The 19,134-nt window shown below is 43.6% G+C and overlaps 1 protein-coding gene across 1 annotated transcript; it reads left to right on the top strand.

Moving 5' to 3' along the window:
- The first annotated feature begins 1,131 nt into the window (after window positions 1-1,131).
- Window positions 1,132-3,603, top strand: LOC123447141. Its single transcript, XM_045123718.1, has 4 exons — window positions 1,132-1,278; window positions 1,352-1,395; window positions 2,822-2,928; window positions 3,025-3,603. Exons 1-4 carry the CDS (start codon window positions 1,177-1,179, stop codon window positions 3,336-3,338), a joined length of 567 nt encoding a protein of 188 aa, XP_044979653.1. The 5' UTR covers window positions 1,132-1,176; the 3' UTR covers window positions 3,339-3,603.
- Window positions 3,604-19,134: the final 15,531 nt, after the last annotated feature.

The following is a 19,134-nucleotide window of genomic DNA, read 5'->3' as shown; positions in this document are numbered from 1 at the left end:
TCGGAGCTCACCAGAGCTACTAGCTATCCTACCGCACTACGCAAAAAATTGAGCTCACCGGAGTCGAGCTCGTGCGGTAGTAGATGCGCAGTGCGCTCAGTCGTCGTCGGAGGAGGAGGAAAGCTCGATGTAGATGCGCTCCTGCGCAGTCGCTTCGCGGCGCCACTCCTCCACCTTGTGGTCGAAGGCGAGGGCCGACGCGACACCCTGCTTGTAGAGCATGGTGTCGATCTCCTCCTCCCTCCGGCGGCGCTGCTAGTCCTCTTCCGCCTCTCGTGCACTCCGCGCCAGCAACACGGGCAAAAGGCTATCTGCCTCCGCCTGAGGGAGGAAATCCTCTGGTCCAACGACGGCCCCGGCACGTCGCTCTGGCATCGCCTCGGCCTCCGGCTCCCTCTTCGAGCTCCGTCTTCACCGGGGGGAGGGATGAGCACGAGCGCGAGCTCGACGCCTCGAAGGAGTTACCGGAGAAGAGGCGGTCGCACGCGCGGTTGTACTCCTCTTTCTCGCAACGGAGGAGCGACGGCGGCGGCGTCTGGCCCCACTGCGTGTACCGGCGGGCGGCGCGCTTACGGGCGGCACCGGATCTGACGCAACGAGCCCTCTCGGGGTCGTCGTTCCTATGGCTACCGGAGTTGGCCATCACAGGCGGTGGAATGGAGCGGCTACGCGGCGGAATGGAGGCGAGCGGCGGCGGATTGGAGGCGCCGGCGGTGAGGTGGGGGGATTTTTCGCGGCGGCGGAGGGATAGGGTTTCGACCCGCATCCAGCGGTCGAACTCGCAGATATACCGATCGAACGCTCGCGTTTACGGGCCACCGCAAAAGTTTTACGGGTCGGGCCGCGTTTACAGTATCTGCTCTGGCAGAAAAAACAGCTCAAAACCGTATACTCGTCGGATTTTTTGCGAGCCGGGTGTTTTGCGGAGTCTGCTAGAGTTGCTCTAACATCCAATCACGGATTGGTTTGCATATTCTGGTCTCATTTCCGTTTTCAATTTATAGATATTTGGTGTATACGTTTTCCAGGTCTAAAAAAAATTATATATATATATATATATATATATATATATATATATATGTACAGTACATGGTTTCCAATATTTTTTCAAAGTACACATCCGTGAAAGAAACAAGGAAACCCTAGAACAGCAAGCCGCGGAGATCGAGAGAGTCCATGTCGCCGCTTCGGTTCTTTGGCTCTCTCATCGTGGGCAGGCTCTCCTCACGCCGCATCGGCAGCCAGGCTTTGGGATCCGCGAGGCTCCGGCACCAATCTGTACGTCACAAACCTCTCTCTTTCTCTCTCTCTCTCTCTCTCCCCGACTAACTTCTCTTCTCCGGTAGCGCAGAGGAACTTTGCCGACGGTGTGGGTGGATCTACCTTCCCTGGCAGGTAATTTACCCACTTTCAGCTTATAAGCTGAAGAATGACAATTTGATTTTGGTGCTCGATCGATCTATGCCCAAAGCCTATGTTGCATAGGTTCACTGTCCTCAAAAATATTTTCCTCCAGCACCAAAGTAGACCGCTTGTCCGCTTCAGGTCCAACCGGAATGCCATCCTTGCACTACTGCTGCTAGTCAAATTCGATCGCAATATACATGTTTTTTCCTAATGTTATTTGACGCTGTAGTGTACTATGCCGCATCGTTCAGAACACGGAAGGTATGGATTCCTCTTATAAATGGACATTTGGTAATCAAATAATTGAAGTGCCTCATCGTTCAGAACTCTCTAGAATGGAAAAACTAGAGTTCCTTTCTACAGAGTAAAACCCCTGCTCTTTTCACAAGCGTCAACGTGTTTCTAGATCTGTGCTGAAACTACAAAAGAACGAAACATATAATTAGGAACCAAGTGTGTTCTTACATGAATGAATTCTTAAGGCACGACGAAAAGGAAACAAGTGTCGGTATTAGTACAAGCATAACTGGAATCCAGCTGCTTGCTCCTGCTCTCCTGCAAAGGTTGAATTTGTTACCATTTCATTTCAATTTCTGTGACCCTGGAATTTAATGAATCCTGAACCCGTATCTGGTGTCACTGATCCTAAAGGTTTATTTGAACCTGCAAATCCTCTTTTAGTTCTAAAGATATTCGTTATGGCACGATGTGCAAGCCATGCGTGAAACCCAGATGTAGCTGCAAGTCTGCAACAGGCATCACAACTGCAGAGAAAAGGGCATCATCATAATTAAGCACGAGTAAGAGGCGATGCTTCGTAAGCTGCGGCAGTCGTTCTACTAATTGTGGGTTATTTTGTTTTTCACATGGTCTGTGTACTATTTTCTCAAGAAAACAAGGCTGGTTTATGTGAATGCTCACATGTTTGGTTGGGTTGGTTTGTGTTGGTATTTGTGAAATAACATGCACGCCTGTTTTTGGAAATGAAGGTAGTAAGTTGACTGGTGATCTTGAAAAACTAGTTAACCGAGAGAATTATATGCATTTTAATGTTGCTTTCATAATTATATCTGGTAACAGGACTGAGATTCTGGCACAGTATTGTTGTATTTGATTTTGAAGTTTGATTGGATTGTTCTAAGCAGCACTAGTGTAAGATAATTGGATTTGACAGGTCGAATCATTGAATAATACTTATGATTTAGGACACAAGCAGTTTGTTCCAATCTATCTCATTTAATTCTTTCCATGAATAAGTTGTTTTATTATTCAACTTTAGAGGCTTGGAAGAGACAAAGAGCTTGTGTTTTGCACTTTTGGCTAACTGCTGCCAGCCAATGTGACAATTCATCAAGAGTTGTATTATTTGTTGTGATGTTGGTTTCCAGCTCGAGTCCTGAACCTTAATATGCAGGTTACCCGTCGGTGAATCGCGTGTTAGTGCTGTAACAGTAGGTGCCTGCTTATCTATCTTGATGGGAGGAATGTGGTATTTCAAGGAGGATGCAGAGAAGCCAGTAGGTATATATATATGAAACGAGTGTACTGTAATATGAATATGTCCTGCCTTGATACTTTGTCACCTGACCATGAAACTTGTCTCACTCGTAATCGCAGCCCTCAAGCAGAATCATCACGAGGAGGCTATGGAAGAGGAAACCATTGAGGAGAAAGCCATGACGAAGAGGTTTGAGGACTGGATGATCAAATACGATCGCAAGTACAAGGACAAGGAGGAGAAGGCGATGCGGTACGAGCTATTCAAGCTCACTGCCCAGCATGTGGACCAGAACAACGCAACGCCGGGCACTTTATGCACTCTAGGAACAAATCAGTTCGCCGACTTAACCGAGGAGGAGTTCAGTTGGTGTTGTGGAGGTCCTCGTTCTATTATATCCGGCAAGGAGATCATGAGGCGTGGTTACCTCTAGACGATGGTGGTATCGATCATCCTTGATTAATGCCCGTAGTGTGCCATGCTATACTAGATGTATGGCAGGAATGAACCTAGCTTAGCTGTGACAAAAGAAAAGGCTTGCTGCACTGCAGCAGTTATTCTGAAACTAGAAACGCGTACAACCATTTTTCTGAACCTCTTTTGGTTGGTGACCTCCAGGGGCAGGGGAGCTAAGTTGGTGTGTGGATACATCAGTTCAGAGCAGCTAACTGTTATTCTGAATCTATCTTGGGTCGTGATCTTCAGGCTAAAAGTACTCTCAAAGTAGTGAATTTCCTCTCATTAAATGGTAAGTACTTAAGCTTCATGATTAGCTATGAAAAATGTGACTAGATATTGCCAGCACTGCTTCATGTTATTTTCAGCACACCCTAAACGTTCTTCAGTAATTCTCATGATATTTTCGCAGCACTTCTGAAACACCTTTTCATCAGACATTCGTCTATTTGGAAAGATGTCAGGTTGTCTTAGCTAGTTGTATGAATGCCTCATAATCGGTCTTTATTATCAAGTAGAAACTGGAGCCCTTGTCACTGAATCTCACTCGGTTGGTGACCTCCCGGGGGAGGGGAGCTAAATTGGTGCGTGGATACTTCAGTTGAGAGCAGCTAACTGTTATTCTAAATATATGTTGGGTTGTGGTTTTCAGGCTAAAAGTACTCCTGAAAGTACTGAATCTTTTTGCTAAATGCTACTCCCTCCTATCCATACGACCATTAATATGGATCGGAGGGAGTAGTACTTACGCTTGATGATTAGCTATGAAAAATGTGACTAGACATTGACAGCACTGCCTCATGATATTTTCAGTAATTCTCATGATATTTTGGCAGCCCTTCTGAAACACCTGTCCAGCAGACATTCGTCTATTCGGAAAGCTATTAGGTTTAGCTAGCGGTATGAATGGTTCATAATCGGTCTTTATTATCAAGTAAAAACTAGAGCCTTTGTCATCGATTGGTTGTGTGTGTTCTTGTTAGATACTGTATGTAGTTCTAGCAGTTCACTGCGGTCAGGGGTCTGGAAGTCGATCACCAGTTCACCAAATCACACAAAGGCTTCAGATTCTCCCTTCTCGTGGAATTGGGGAGTAAAATTGTTCGGTCAGGTAGCTAATGAAATCTTTCGCTATGTGCATGGGTGGTGGCATGGTAGAAGATTGCTGGAAGCTAGATGAAATTCTCTCGGAAGAAGCAGGAAATGGAGGGTTTTTTCTGATCATCGTGATGAACCAAGCCTGACATTGCCAGATTCTGCTTCATCCACTTACAACTCACTGCTTTCTTTTTTGTCGAAAATGTGGCGAGCACTCATGTCTTGTTTTTTCTCGATGCTTCCAACTCTTCTATCATCGCTTCACGCTACTTCGGATCTTGCTTTGCAGCTTCCAATCCTTTGAAATTGACATAGTTTGATGGGAGGCAACATATGCCTTATATGAGGGTGAAAAAGCCTTATAAGACACAAAATTGGCAATATCAAGATCATCACAAGCATCATCCTTGGTAGAGCCTTCCTTGCTACTTCGCCCTTTCTTGCCGCTTCACATGTAGCCTTCCGCAATGCAACGGGCAGCTCCATTGTGTCAGATGAGCTTATCTCGCTGTCTTGCTGCCCCCCCCCCCCCCCCACACACACACCCTCCCTACCGCCGTGCACTCTTGCCTCACTGCCTTGCTTCTCCCCTACACTCTTGCCTCACTGCCTTGCTGCTTCCCTTGCACGTGTAGTTGCCGTCGAGAGTACGCCAGGGTGTTCGTCTGTCTTCGATCCCGACAGTGGCGGATCCAGGATTTGAAGTTACCAGGGGCGGACTTTTAAAGGAAATAAAAGATCAAAGACACAATACAATTAAATAAGACAATCAAGAAAAATAATTGGCCCTTTGGAGTGATGTTGTCATTACCAGCAATATCAATGCCAGTTTAATGAGTTGATAAACCAATGGGAAACGAAAATACACCTTGGTTTGAACTTACTTCAGATTCACAAACTCGAGGTCCGGCCTGATTTACTGGGATAGCGTTGAAAAAATATTCAATCTGCTTCATCTTCTTAGATCCCTGTACGTAGCATCACATTTTTAATTAATTTTCAGTGTCCAACTTCGAAGAATTAGGCTAACACGAAAGCCAATTAAACATAAAAGAACAGAAGAGAAGGCTAGGAGAGCGATAGAACCTGTTCCTTGTTGCCTCTGTTGCCTCTATAAGCAGGGACTATGGTGGCGGCGGCGACGACGTTTTCGGTCTGGACGGTGACGCGAACAGGCGGACTCACTTCTCCTTCTCCATCTAGCAGCATCGGCTGGACTGACCTGGGTAGCGCCGGCGATAGCGAGAAGACAGCGGAGGCAGCGCCGCGTCGGCAGGCCATGATCGCTGGAGGGTTGAGTTCAGGGCGATTAGTTCCACGATCAGTAGGAAAGGAATTATGAACGTGATTACCTGAAAATAGGGCTGTCTATACCATAACTAATGGGCTCATCTATTTTTATTGGGCTTATTAATTGGCCCATCTATAGTTAGCGAGCAGTTACCTAGCGAATCGTTTTCTTCTTCCCTCGTCACGCTCGACGACATTTGATACCTTAGAGCGAACCTGCTCGCCTTTGATGGTGGTCGCCGGCCAAAACCAGTAGGGGTACTCTAGGTTTCGAAAATTTACCCGGGGCGACCGCCCCTACATGACCCTACGCTGGATCCGCCCCTGGATCCCGAATAGGAACCCGAAGAGCACCAATGTTAAGTTTATCTACAGTTGGCTCGACATGAACCTGCACATCATCATTAGTGAGAGTACTAAACGGAATTGTTTCCACTATTGATTGGACCTGAACTTGCACATCATTATCATGTTATTGCCCACATAATCACCCTAAGTATGAGGCACATCCTTTTACCTCTCTTGACCATCTTGCACATGATGTAGGTGGTCAAGATCTGCAAACAACAGACTAAGATCAGTAGGTGCACCATAAGATGGCACACACTCCTTGAAGGTAACATCCATACTCACAAACTTGCGTTTTTCACAGGGACACCAACATTTATACCCCTGCTGACTAGACGAGTATCCCAGAAAGACACACTTCACTGCTCGAGGATCAAGCTTTCCAACAAATGGTTGGTGATCACAAACAAAGCAAGTACTGCCAAACAAATTTGAGGAAACAACAAACTTATTATCTCCAACGAGCAATTCAGACGGAGATTTCATACCTTGTATCCCTGAAGGTATCTAGTTGATCAGGTATGTAGCTATCATAACTGCTTCATCCCATAAGAACTTAGGCACATTCATGGTAAACAGTAACGACTGAGCAACCTCAAGAATATGACGATTCCTCATTTTGAGGTGGTTTGTCTGGAAATAAAGTTTGATGAAGAATCGCTTGGCGAGACATGAAAGCCTCAAAAATATCATTCACATACTCTATACCATTGTCAGTCCTGAGCACCTTGACCTACACCTGAAACTAGTTCTTTACAAGAGCATGGAAGTTCTGAAAATAGCTAAACACCTCATCCTTGTGACGCATCAAGTAAATCCAAATCATGCGAGAATAGCAGTCAATAAAGATAACAAAATACTTATTTCCGTTCATTGACACTACTAGGCTAGTCCATACATCTGAATGAATGAGCATAAAAGAAGACACACTCCTAAGCCCCTCACTCACATATGAGGCTCGTGTGTGTTTTTCATATTCACAGGCATCACATGTCAGCTTGCCCTTGCCTATTGCACACATAACATCCAGAAATATTATACTCATCTTATCAAAAGATACATGACCCATTCTACAGTGATGGATCATCGCCTCCTTCTCCTTATTCTCCATGGTCGTAGCACACACTATATTAGAATAATCCGAGGCTCTCCGTCGATCTACCGAGGATCAACAATCACACGAGCACGACACCAAGATTTGTTAACGAGGTTCACTGATATGGCTACATCCCCGGGGCATGGCTACAGGCGCTCCTCCCCATGACACCGCTACAATAAGGCATCCTCGGTGCCCGGGCACCGGCACACTCCGTCGGCTCCCCCGCGTACCTGTGCTATTATGTTGACATGAGTTACATCGTGTGTCTACCCTCTCATTATATAAAAGGCCTACGGGTACAGGTGTCCTAATAAAACACGACTCCTACCTTGTCTACACACCGTACGACTCCAAGTCCAACTATAACCTACCTTGTACAATAATATTTGACACAACTCTAACAAACTCCACCTTGACGAATATTCTCCACCACCTTGGATTCATCCATGCGTCGAACCTCCATGTACATTGGACTTGAGATTATACCATGAGCACCGCTGCTACTCCCAGACTCCACGTGACTCCGCCTGCAACTGTAGTCCCTTCTTTTCTTCTTCATAGTCAACACTCAAGCAAAATTAAGTTCCTCATTACTCTACTTTGTGCTTCCAACTTCCGGAGTATCCGTTCAAAGCCATCACACAATGATCACTGACCTGCATGAAAGTGAACAATCCACATAGTGAATGCCATATATAAGAGTTATGTGAACTGTAACGCCCAAGATGCGATTCTATACTTATTTTGGCACGAGGGCCTCAACAGGGATAGAAGTGCATATCGTCGTTTCGCAAGAATGGATATCGTTACAAGTACATGTACTGAAGAGATGAGTATATGGAATTGGGTTACACTTGCCACAAGCTACAACAAGTTCACATCAATACATTAACATGTTCAATCACCATGTATAAGAGCAGGGTCCGACTATGGAAGAAAACAAACGACAAAAGAATGACGTTCATCCTTGCTATCCCAGGCTGACGGCCTGGAACCCATCCTAGATCGATGTAGAAGAAGAAAAAAAATTCAAATAGAACAATCATCGCGCTCACGTCAAAGTATCGCTTTACCTGTACGTGCAACTGTTGTTGTAGTAGTCTGTGAGCTAGAGGGACTCAGCAATCTCATTTCCAAAGGTATCAAGACTAGATGGAATTAAGCTTGGGGATACTTGATACGTCTCCAACGTATCTATAATTTTTGATTGTTCCATGCTATTATATAATCTGTTTTGGATGTTTTGTATGCATTAATATGATGTTTTATATTATTTTTGGGACTAACCTATTAATCTAGAGCCTAGTGCCAGTTTCTGTCTTTCCACGTTTTTGAATATTAATGATAAGCAATATTAAATGGAGTCCAAACAAAACAAAATCTCTGGAAAAAAATTCCATGGACCAGAAGACACCCATTAGACTTGGAGTAGGGGGCAGGGCAACTGCCGGGAGGCCACAAGCCTGCAGGGCGAGCCCTGGGGGGTGGCCGCGCCCCTGGCTTGTGGGCCCCCTGCAGGTCTCCTACCCTATTCTTTGCCCTATAAATTCCCAAATATTCCCGTATCGCCAAAAAGAGCCACGAAAATGCTTTTACGCCGGCGGGAGCCTCTATTCCCGAGAGATCCAATCTGGGAGCATTTTCCGGTAATCTACCAGAGAGGGAATTGGTCATGGAGGGCATCTACATCAACTCCATTGCCCCTCCGATGATGTGTGAGTAGTTCATCACAGACCTATGGGTCCATAGCTTGTAACTAGATGGCTTCTTTTCTCTCTTTGATCTTCAATACCATGTTCTTCAGAATCTTCATGGAGATCTATCCGATGTAGTACTCTTTTGCGGTGTGTTTGTCGAGATCCGATGAATTGTGAGTTTATGTTCAAATTATCTCTGAATATAATTTGAGTCACTTCTGAATTCTTATATGCATGATTTCATATCTTTGCAAGTCTCTTCGAATTATTGGTTTGGTTTGGCCAAGTAGATTGGTAATTCTTGCAATGGGAGAAGTGCTTAGTTTTGGGTTCAATCTTGCGGTGTCCTCACCCAGTGACAAAGTAGGGGTATCGAGGCACGTATTATATTGTTGCCATCAACGATAAAAATATGGGTTTTCATCATATTGCTTGAGTTTATCCCTCTACATCATGTCATCTTACATAATGTGTTACTCTGTTCTTCATGAACTTAATACTCGAGATACGGGAAGGAGTCGTTCGATGTGTGGAGTAATAGTAGTAGATGCATAATCGTTTCGGTCTACTTGATACGGACGTGATGCCTATATGCATAATCATTGCCTTAGATATCTTCATAATTATTTGCTTTTCTATCAATTACTCGACGGTAATTTGTTCACCCACCGTATTATTTTCCTTTACGAGAAAAGCCTCTAGTGAAACTTATGGCCCCCGGGTCTATTTTCCATATTATATTTTCAGATCTATAAACCAAAAATAATTTGCTACAATTTATTTACTTTTGTTTCTGCAATCTTTTATATATGTCTCTATCAGATCTCATCCTTGCAAATAACTCTGAAGGGATTGACAGCCCCTTTATAGCGTTGGGTGCAAATGTTTGATAGTTTGTGTAGGTACTATTATTGGCGCCTTGCTTGTTCCTCCTAGTGAATTGATACCTTGGTTCTTAAAAAAATAATGGAAATACGTATCTACTTCGCTGCATCACCCTTTCCTCTTCAAGGGAAAACCAACGCAAGCTCGAGAGGTAGCAAGAAGGATTTCTCGCGCCGTTGCTAGGGTGGATACATAGCAAGATCACGCCTACCAAGTACCCATCACAAACTCATCTCTTGCATTTACTTTATTTTCCATTTGCCTCTCGTTTTCCTCCCCCCACTTCTGAAACGATTTTCAGAAAATACCAAAAAGATTTGCCTTTTTATTCACCCTTTTTCCGTTTGTCTTCTTCGTTTGCCTCTCTCCTTCCGGATCTGTTACTTGTCTCTATGACTAGCATTACCACTTCCCCTTAGTCACGAGATTTTGAAGTTTTATACTTCAAACAAAAACAAAGGGATAATTTTAAAGATGTCTGGTATAGGCTAATGGAATCCTATTGTATCTCCAATCTAAAAGGGGATGCGAAGGTTTTTCTCAGAATTTTTTACATTGGATGGGCTTTACATCATAGAGAACTTTTAGAATTTTCCTCGAAAGGGAATTTTATTAAATTAAATACAAACGCTTCTTATGAAGTCTTGGAGGGGATTTTGGGGGTTCCTCCATAAAAAAGGGTTTAATTATTCAGAAGATGGAGTTCAAATTCTCGACAAATTGAGTGACTTACATAATCACTTAATCCAGTTACAACAATATCACGAACCCCTTAAACATATCAATGGAAACCTCAACTGTTTGAACACTTTGATTTCCCTTTGAAATAAGCGTTTGGATATTTTGGACAACAAGCTGATTTCTTCACCTACAAACCTAGGGAAGAGGAAAGAGCCCCCCGGATTTGAGAAAGCCCTCACAAAAATTGTCAATACAAAAAATGACAATACCTAGATCTATTGCATTATGCCTAGCTAGGGGCGTTAAACAATAGCGCTTGTTGGGAGGCAACCCAATTTTATTTTTATGCTTTTGTTTTTGCTTATGTTTTTTAGTGATGCACACATTATTACCTCTGTAATAATTGTGTTTTCGTGTTTTAATTAGTGTTTGATCCAAGTAAGACCTCTGGGATGGTCTATGGTGTTTGCAAGTTCATTTTGCTGAAAATAGAAACTTTCGCCCTCAGTCTAGGAATTTTATAAATTCATTGGAACATGATTTTGATCTGAATATTTTACACAATATTGGTTTACAAATTTCTCAGATCGTCCTAGTTTTTCAGAATTTTTGGAGTTATAGAAGTATTCAAAGTAAACAGATTGCTACAAACTATTCTGTTTTTGACAGATTCTATTTTCTTTTTGGTGTTTGCTTATTTTGATGAATCTATGGGTTGTATAGGAGGGTATGAACCATGGAGAAGTTGGAATACAGTAAATATTAGATCAATATAAATAAAGAATGAGTTCACAACAGTACCTAAGTGGTGATTTATTTTGCTTATACTAACGGATCTCATGAGTTTTCTGTTGTTAAGTTTTTAAGTTTTGGGTAAAGATTTGATGGAATATGGAATAAGGAGCGGCAAGAACCTAAGCTTGGGGACGCCCATGGCACCCCAAGCCATATTCAAGGATACCAAAGATCCTAAGCTTGGGTATGCCCCGGAAGGCATCCCCTCTTTTGTTTCAATCCATCGGTAAATTTACTTGAGGCTATATTTTTGTTTACCACATGATATGTGTTTTGCTTGGAGCGTCTTGTATGATATGAGTCTTTACGTTTTAGTTTGCCACAATCATCCTTGCTGAACACATCTTTTGAGAGAGAGACACGCTGAATCATAAATATTAGAATACTCCTTGTGCTTCACTTATACCTTTTGAGCTAGGCAATGTTGCTCTAGTGCTTAACTTATATCTTTTAAAGCACGGCGGTATTGTATTTTATAGAAATCTTTAAACTCTCGTACTACACTTATATTATTTTGAGAGTACTTTAAACAACATGTTAATTGGTTTAGGTTATGAATTTAGTTCTAATATAATAGGCATCCAAGAGGGATATAATAAAAACTTCCATATTAAGTGCATTGAATATGATGAGAAGTTTGATTCCTTGCATATAGTTTTGAGATATGAAGATGGTAATATGAGAGTCATGCTAGTAAGTAATTGTGAATTAGAAGAAATACTTGTGTTAAAGCTTGTGATTCCTGTAGCATGCACGTATTGTGAACCGTTATGTGATGAAGTCGAAGCATGATTTGTTTAATGATTGTCAACCTTTGTGTGAAGGTTGGGATCGTGCGATGGTTAACTCCTACTAACCCTTCCCCTGGGAGCATGCGTATAATACTTTGCTTCGATAAATAATAGGCTTTTTAATAAGTATGTGAGTTCTTTATGACTAATGTTGAGTTCATGGATTATACGCACTCTCACCCTTCCACCTTTGCTCGCCTCTCTAGTATCGTGCAACTTTCGCCGGTACATTAAACCCACCTTCCTCAAAACAGCCACCATATATTTTCCTCAAAACAGCCACCATATCTACCTATTATGGCATTTTCATAGTCATTCCGAAATATATTTCCATGCAACACCACCGCCTTGTTTTTTATTACACGCACCATCACTTCCATATTGCTTATAGAATCATACTTTGTTCTAGATATCGAGTTGTAATCTTTTGAGTTGTAAGTAAATAAAAGTGTGATGATTTGCATTATTAGAGCATTGTCTCGTGTGAGAAAAGGATGATGGAAGCTATGATTTCCTCACAAGTTGGGATGAGTCTCCGGACTTTACAAAAAGTTAAAAGAGGCCAGCGAAGTCCATAAAACATAAAAGAGGCCATAGAATCCCATCCAAAAAAATGAGAGAAAGAGAGAAGGGACAATACTACTATCTTTTTCCACACTTGTGCTTCAAAGTAGCACCATGTTATTCATAGAGAGTCTCCTATTCTGTCACTTTCATATAACTAGTGGTATTACATCTTTTGAACAACCACTTAGTTTTCTTTTTTGAGCTTTCATACACTTATAGCTCTAGTGCATTCGTTGCATGGCAATCCCTGCTGACTCACATTAATATCTATTGATGGACATATCCATAGCCCGTTGATATGCCTAGTTGATGTGAGACTATCTTCTTCCTTTCTTTTTTGCAACCTCCACCACACTCTATTCCACCTATAGTGTTATATCCATGGCTCACGCTCATGTATTGCGTGAGAGTTGAAAAGGTTTGAGAACATAAAAGGTGTAAAACAATTGCTTAATTTTCACCGGGGTTGTGCACGATTTAGATATTTTGTGTGGTGAAGATAGAGCATAGCAAGACCATACGATTTTGTAGGGATAAATTTCTAAGACCATGTTATTTTGAAAGGAAGCAATTACCTTATTAGTATGCTTGAAGTATTATCGTTTTTGTGTAAATATTAGACTTTTGTTTTGAATCTTATGAATTTGAATATTCATGCCACATTAGAGAATATTACATGGATAAATATGTTAGGTAGCATTCCATACAAAAATTATGTTTTTATCATTTACCTACTCGAGGACGAGCAGGAATTAAGCTTGGGGATGCTTGCTACGTCTCCAACGTATCTATAATTCTTTATGGTTCCATGCTATTATATTATCCGTTGTGGATGTTTTATATGCATTAATATGTTGTTTTATATTATTTTTGGGACTAACCTATTAATCTAGAGCCTAGTGCCAGTTCCTGTTTTTTCCATGTTTTTTGAATATTGCAGATAAGGAATATTAAACGAGGTCCAAATGGAACAAAATCTCCGGAAAGATTTTTCTTGGACCAGAAGACACCTAGAAGACTTGGAGTAGGGGGCAGGGCAACTGCCGGGAGCCACAAACCTGCAGGGCGCGCCCTGGGGGGTGGCTGCGCCCCCTGGCTTTTGGGCCTCCTGCAGGTCTCCTAGCCCTATTCTTTGGCCTATAAATTCTCAAATATTCCCGTATTGCCAAAAAGAGCTACGAAAATACTTTTACGCCATCGAGAGCCTCTGTTCCCAAGAAATCCAATCTGGGAGCCTTTTCTGGTAATCTGTCGGAGAGGGAATTGATCAATGAGGGCATCTACATCAATTCCATTGCCCCTCCGATGATGTGTGAGTAGTTCACCACAGACCTACGGGTCCATAGCTAATAGCTAGATGGCTTCTTCTCTCTCTTTGATCTTCAATGCCATGTTCTTCATGATCTTCATGGAGATCTATCGGATGTAATACTCTTTTGCGTTGTGTTTGTCGAGATCCGATGAATTGTGAGTTTATGTTTAGATTAAATATGAATATTATTTGAGTCACTTCTGAATTCTTATATGCATGATTTCATATCTTTGCCAGTCTATTTGAATTATTGGTTTGGTTTGGCCAAGTAGATTGGTAATTCTTGCAATGGGAGAAGTGCTTAGTTTTGGGTTCAATCTTGTGGTGTCCTCACCCAGTGACAAAGTGGGGGTATCGAGGCACATATTGTATTGTTGCCATTAAGGATAAAAAGATGGGGTTTTCATCATATTGCTTGAGTCTATCCCTCTACATCAAGTCATCTTAGTTAATGCGTTACTCTGTTCTTAATGAACTTAATACTCTAGATGCAGGTAGGAGTCGGTCGATTGTGGAGTAATAGTAGTAGATGCAGAATCGTTTCAGTCCACTTGATACGGACTTGATGCCTATATGCATAATCATTGTGTTAGATATGTTCATAATTATTTGCTTTTCTATCAATTGTTTGACAGAAATTTGTTCACCCACCGTATTATTTTCCTTTATGAGAGAAGCCTCTAGTGAAACCTATGGCCCCCGGGTCTATTTTCCATATTATATTTTCAGATCTATAAACCAAAAACACTTTGCTACAATTTATTTACTTTTGTTTCCGCAATCTTTTATATCTATCTCTATCAGATCTCATCCTTGCAAATAACTTTGAAGGGATTGACAACCCCTTTATAACATTGGGTGCAATTGTTTGATTATTTGTGTAGGTACTACTATTGGGGCCTTACTTGTTCCTCCTACTGGATTGATACCTTGATTCTAAAACAACTGAGGTAAATACTTATCTACTTCGCTGCATCACCCTTTCCCCTTCAAGGGAAAACCAATGCAAGCTCAAGAGGTAGCAGTCGCGCGCGCGACGCGCTATTCCAACTGCGACTGGACTTGAGGGGGCAGAGGCGCGACGCTGGTTGCTGGATGGGCGCATCGATTCGAGGAGGTCAACGCGAGGCTCCTGGTGGTAGTTCTCCTTGCGACGGGGATGTCAGCAGCACAAGCAACAAATACGCAGCAGAGCAGCACGAAAGGAGGCACGGGTTGACACGGGACTCTGTAGGAACGCACCGGTGACGGGAAGCTCGGAGGGGCGCGGGCGTCCAATGGCTGGACGAGGGGGATGCATGCGGAAGCCAAGGCGGCGTCGATGGGATCCAACCACGGCACGGACGAAGGCGGCGGCGGCGGCGGCGCTCTAACAGAGCTAGCCGGAGGCGGACAAAGGCGGGGGCTCCAGCGTCGCGTAGCGAGGCTCGGGCGCGAGGCTCTCGGGCCCTAGCTGTTGCTGCTGCCGCGATGGGGACGAGGACGGGCACCGGTCACGGTCGACATGGGAGCAAGGCTCAAGGACATGGCGGAGGAGGGTTGCTTGATAGAGAGGCCGAGCCGCCATGGGAGGAGGCAGCACTCCTGTTGCGCCAGTAGGCTTGGACTGATGTTCCTACTATTGGAGGCGCGGCTAAGGGAGGCTCAAACTCCTCATGGCTGCTGGGAGGATGAATGGATCAGCTGGATCTAGGAGGATCCTGAGGTGGGACATTGGCTACGGAATGGATCTGGCTAGCGGCGGCTGGATCCCGAGGTGGGACTAGGTTCTAGGGTTAGCTAGATTAGGTATACGGTTGTCCTATATATAGGGAAAGGGATTAGTTTTAGGGGCATCTCGACCCTCTAATTAAATTGTATGGTTAAGAATAACTAGGTTAGGAGTCCAATGACAAACCGATGATGGTTTGGGGTATTACAGGGTTGATCCGGACCCAGCGGTCATGACCATATGTTTCGGATTTCGGGAGGTCTTCGAACTAGGTTGCACGCAGGTCGGTGCATTGTGTAGAGGGGCTAGGCGGAGACGAGAGGGAAAAGGGGCAGCCCAGCAACGAAGTTTTTAACCCGATAATGTCCCCGATTTAGACCGGTTATAGTGTCGCTATAGGTTTAACGGTTGCGTATCAAACGAACTCCGGTTGCGGTGAAATTTGATAGGCGGCCTACCTACACTATATTAAGATCGCAAGCAAAGCGTCAACCCAATCCGAGTAAGTTTTATATACACTTTTAAAAACAATATTTTATCGATGTCGTGGGCGCATGCGTGTGTGGTTGGTCTCGAAATAGTCAACGACAAAAACAGAAAGAACCGACAACTAATAACAGATGCAAGTTTTGAAAAGTAGCGGCAACGGGGTGCCGATGCAATGCGGATGATGCGAATGATGCAATGATGAGTGCGACAAACAAATAATCACAGGGCGGAAACAGAACAAAAGGGGAATCTTCTGGAGCGTCGGTCTCGGGCTGTTACAACTCTCCTACACTAACAAGAGATCTCGCCCGGAGATCTAAGAGTGAAAGGGGAAGAGGATGAGAAAGCAAGAGTTATAAACTTAGTTGCTTCTTTGACAAACGAGTGAAACCAATGAGTCTTAGAGGTTGCAACGAGATGAAGAATGATACGAGAAACAAGCAAGAATTCAAACAAAATTTCGGCAGCACTTCGGTAGGAAATTAAGACAAAATTATGATAAGATGGAAAGATCTTGACAAGATTCACAACAAACAAACTAAATTGATAAGCAAGGAAAGAACATGAAAGAAAACACAACACTCTGGTTAAATGAATAAGAAAGGAAAGAACACAATCTTGACAAAACTAGATAATGGATAAAAGAAAGCAACATCACAACAACTCCGAAACAAGAGAATAGAAATTACATCCTTAAGAAGAAGAGAACGGAGAAGAAAATGACAACTTCTACCACAATTGAATTTGGCAAGCATCCTTGCAAGAAGAATTAAACGGAGTTGTTGGAAAACCAACAACGAAAAGAACAAGCTTATAGTGGACTTATGAAAACAATCTCAAAATTGTGAGGTGAAAACCAGCCACTAACACAAACAAAGAATTGATTGGGAGCAACAAGAAAGGCAAAACTTCTTACACCAAGAGGATACGTTGAGAACTTGGATCAATGATAATCACCATAATAGCAACAACCCTTAGGAATAGCTTTAGATGAAATCTAAACCAAGATACTTCAATGAAGAAATCATGGGTCAAAAATATCTCATGATCAACGAATTGGTGGATTTAAATATCTTATTCTTGAAACAAATTCTCTTTTCGAGACTGCTTGTAAACAAGTAATCACAGGGCGGCAACGAAATAAAAGGGGAATCTTCTAGAGCGTCGGTCTCGGGCTTTTACATGAGTTCAACATCCTCACTCTTCCTTGACTGTCTATCTGAAACTTGAAGGAATTTCACCGTAGCCATGTGTCACCCCAGAGTCAAATTCGTAGTTGTCTCATCCTTTTCCTGGATAGTCTCTGACATGTCCCACAACTATAGCACTCCACCTCCTTCTGTACTTGTCATCCGCACTTTGCCATGTGCACTAAACACCATAGAATATACGACCATGTACCCACTTTGCTTTTGACAATTTCAGATTTTCCGTCACTTTTTCAGATTCCCCATGGTCAACTTCCGTCTATCAAGTAGCACCGATAAACTCAGGCATCAACTTGAATTTTGTACTCATAAACACTACTTCAGCACCCCTGCATACTTTGTATGACCACATGTCTCACCGTTAGTGTCTTGGTCTGCCGCTGTGTCCCGTGCTTACCGCACGCCTCGCCGCTATCACCACGTCGAGCCTCTACTGTCCTGGTCGAGTCTCCCGGGTAGCTAGCCCACACTGCCTCAACCCCCACTGTAGAGAACCACCGACCATCACCGATTGATGTCGAGTATCATGCTTCCATCAAACCATTGGTACCTAGTCCAATCCACGAGTCTCTCACTATCCCGCTGAAATAGGCTTCGACTCTCCGTTTACTTACACCATAGCCCCTCCATTAGCACAAGTGAAGTCTTCCGCTAGACTCCAGCTCCACCTTCAACATGAATCCATGTAGATGGTCGTGGTACCCCGTGCCCTGTCGACTTCAAGCTCTTGTGTGTGCACTGCCTTGAATCAACCCTGCATCATAGTCCGTCGAAGCCGCACAAGCCCTCAGACCTGCACCACATGTTTCTATGCCTCAGAAGTTGGCCACCATCAGCATCACGCTCCTCTGTCATCGTTGCTTAAATCATCGTCGTCTTCTCCTTTGACCGACATTCCCGTCGATCCGTCAAACAGTCCAGTCCAACCCAGCCAAAAATTATCCGACTGCAACCATGCTCCACCTTGCGTCATATCTGCCCTACACATCTCTATGCATTGCTTGACGCCTTGTAGTTGCATGATCCTGCCATGTCGCAGTCTTTGACTACCCCCTAAACAACATCGCTGCCATGCCGCAGTCTTTGACCAGTGTACCAAACAAAGAACCCCCAAAAATAGTCCTTGGTAGTCTTCCACGTGTAGGCGTAGCAAAGTATTCCAGTTAACCATCTCAACTCCATGGCCTGACACCACGTGACCACTCCTAACTAATTTTATTTGTTTCTTTGATTTAATCACACTCCAGATCACCCGTAACTAGCGACTAGCATGTCCAACAAAAACGATGTCCAACTCCTGGAACCCGACCTTTTTATCCAAACAAATCTGGTGCTCACACAGAATCGATCTTAGCCTGCACCACATACGCGCCATGCTGCTCCTCTAGGCCACGCCTGACATGGTGCGCTTGGCCAGCCTCACCTCGGCCAGCCCATCATAGCCAATCACCCCAGCACCAAATGGGCCTGGTAGCTTCCATACTGGATTAGGCCACATAGGCCTTCTCCTTACCATTGTCCCCACGCACGCGCTTTGGACCTGCTGCCCGTGAGGCGTACCCTTGTGTATACGCTACCGCCGCTAAACCATATCCAATCTAGCCGACGCCCTACTGCATGCTTTGCTCTCGATCGAGTTCTGTCGGCTTGCTCCTTCTGATTGCTCCTGATCCGATCCCCTCGTCTCTCTCGTCGAACACTGCACGAGAAATCTTCTAATTGATTAGCTTCAATACGATTATTCTGCACATCGATTTCAAGGCGACTTTCGAAGATCCATCATCTAGATCAACATCACGCCC

The sequence above is a fragment of the Hordeum vulgare genome, chromosome 4H, assembly GCF_904849725.1.
Source record: "Hordeum vulgare subsp. vulgare chromosome 4H, MorexV3_pseudomolecules_assembly, whole genome shotgun sequence".
Lineage (NCBI taxonomy): Eukaryota > Viridiplantae > Streptophyta > Magnoliopsida > Poales > Poaceae > Hordeum > Hordeum vulgare.
The sequence above is the reverse complement of the archived record's forward strand: the minus strand, read 5'-3'. Positions and strand labels throughout refer to the sequence as shown.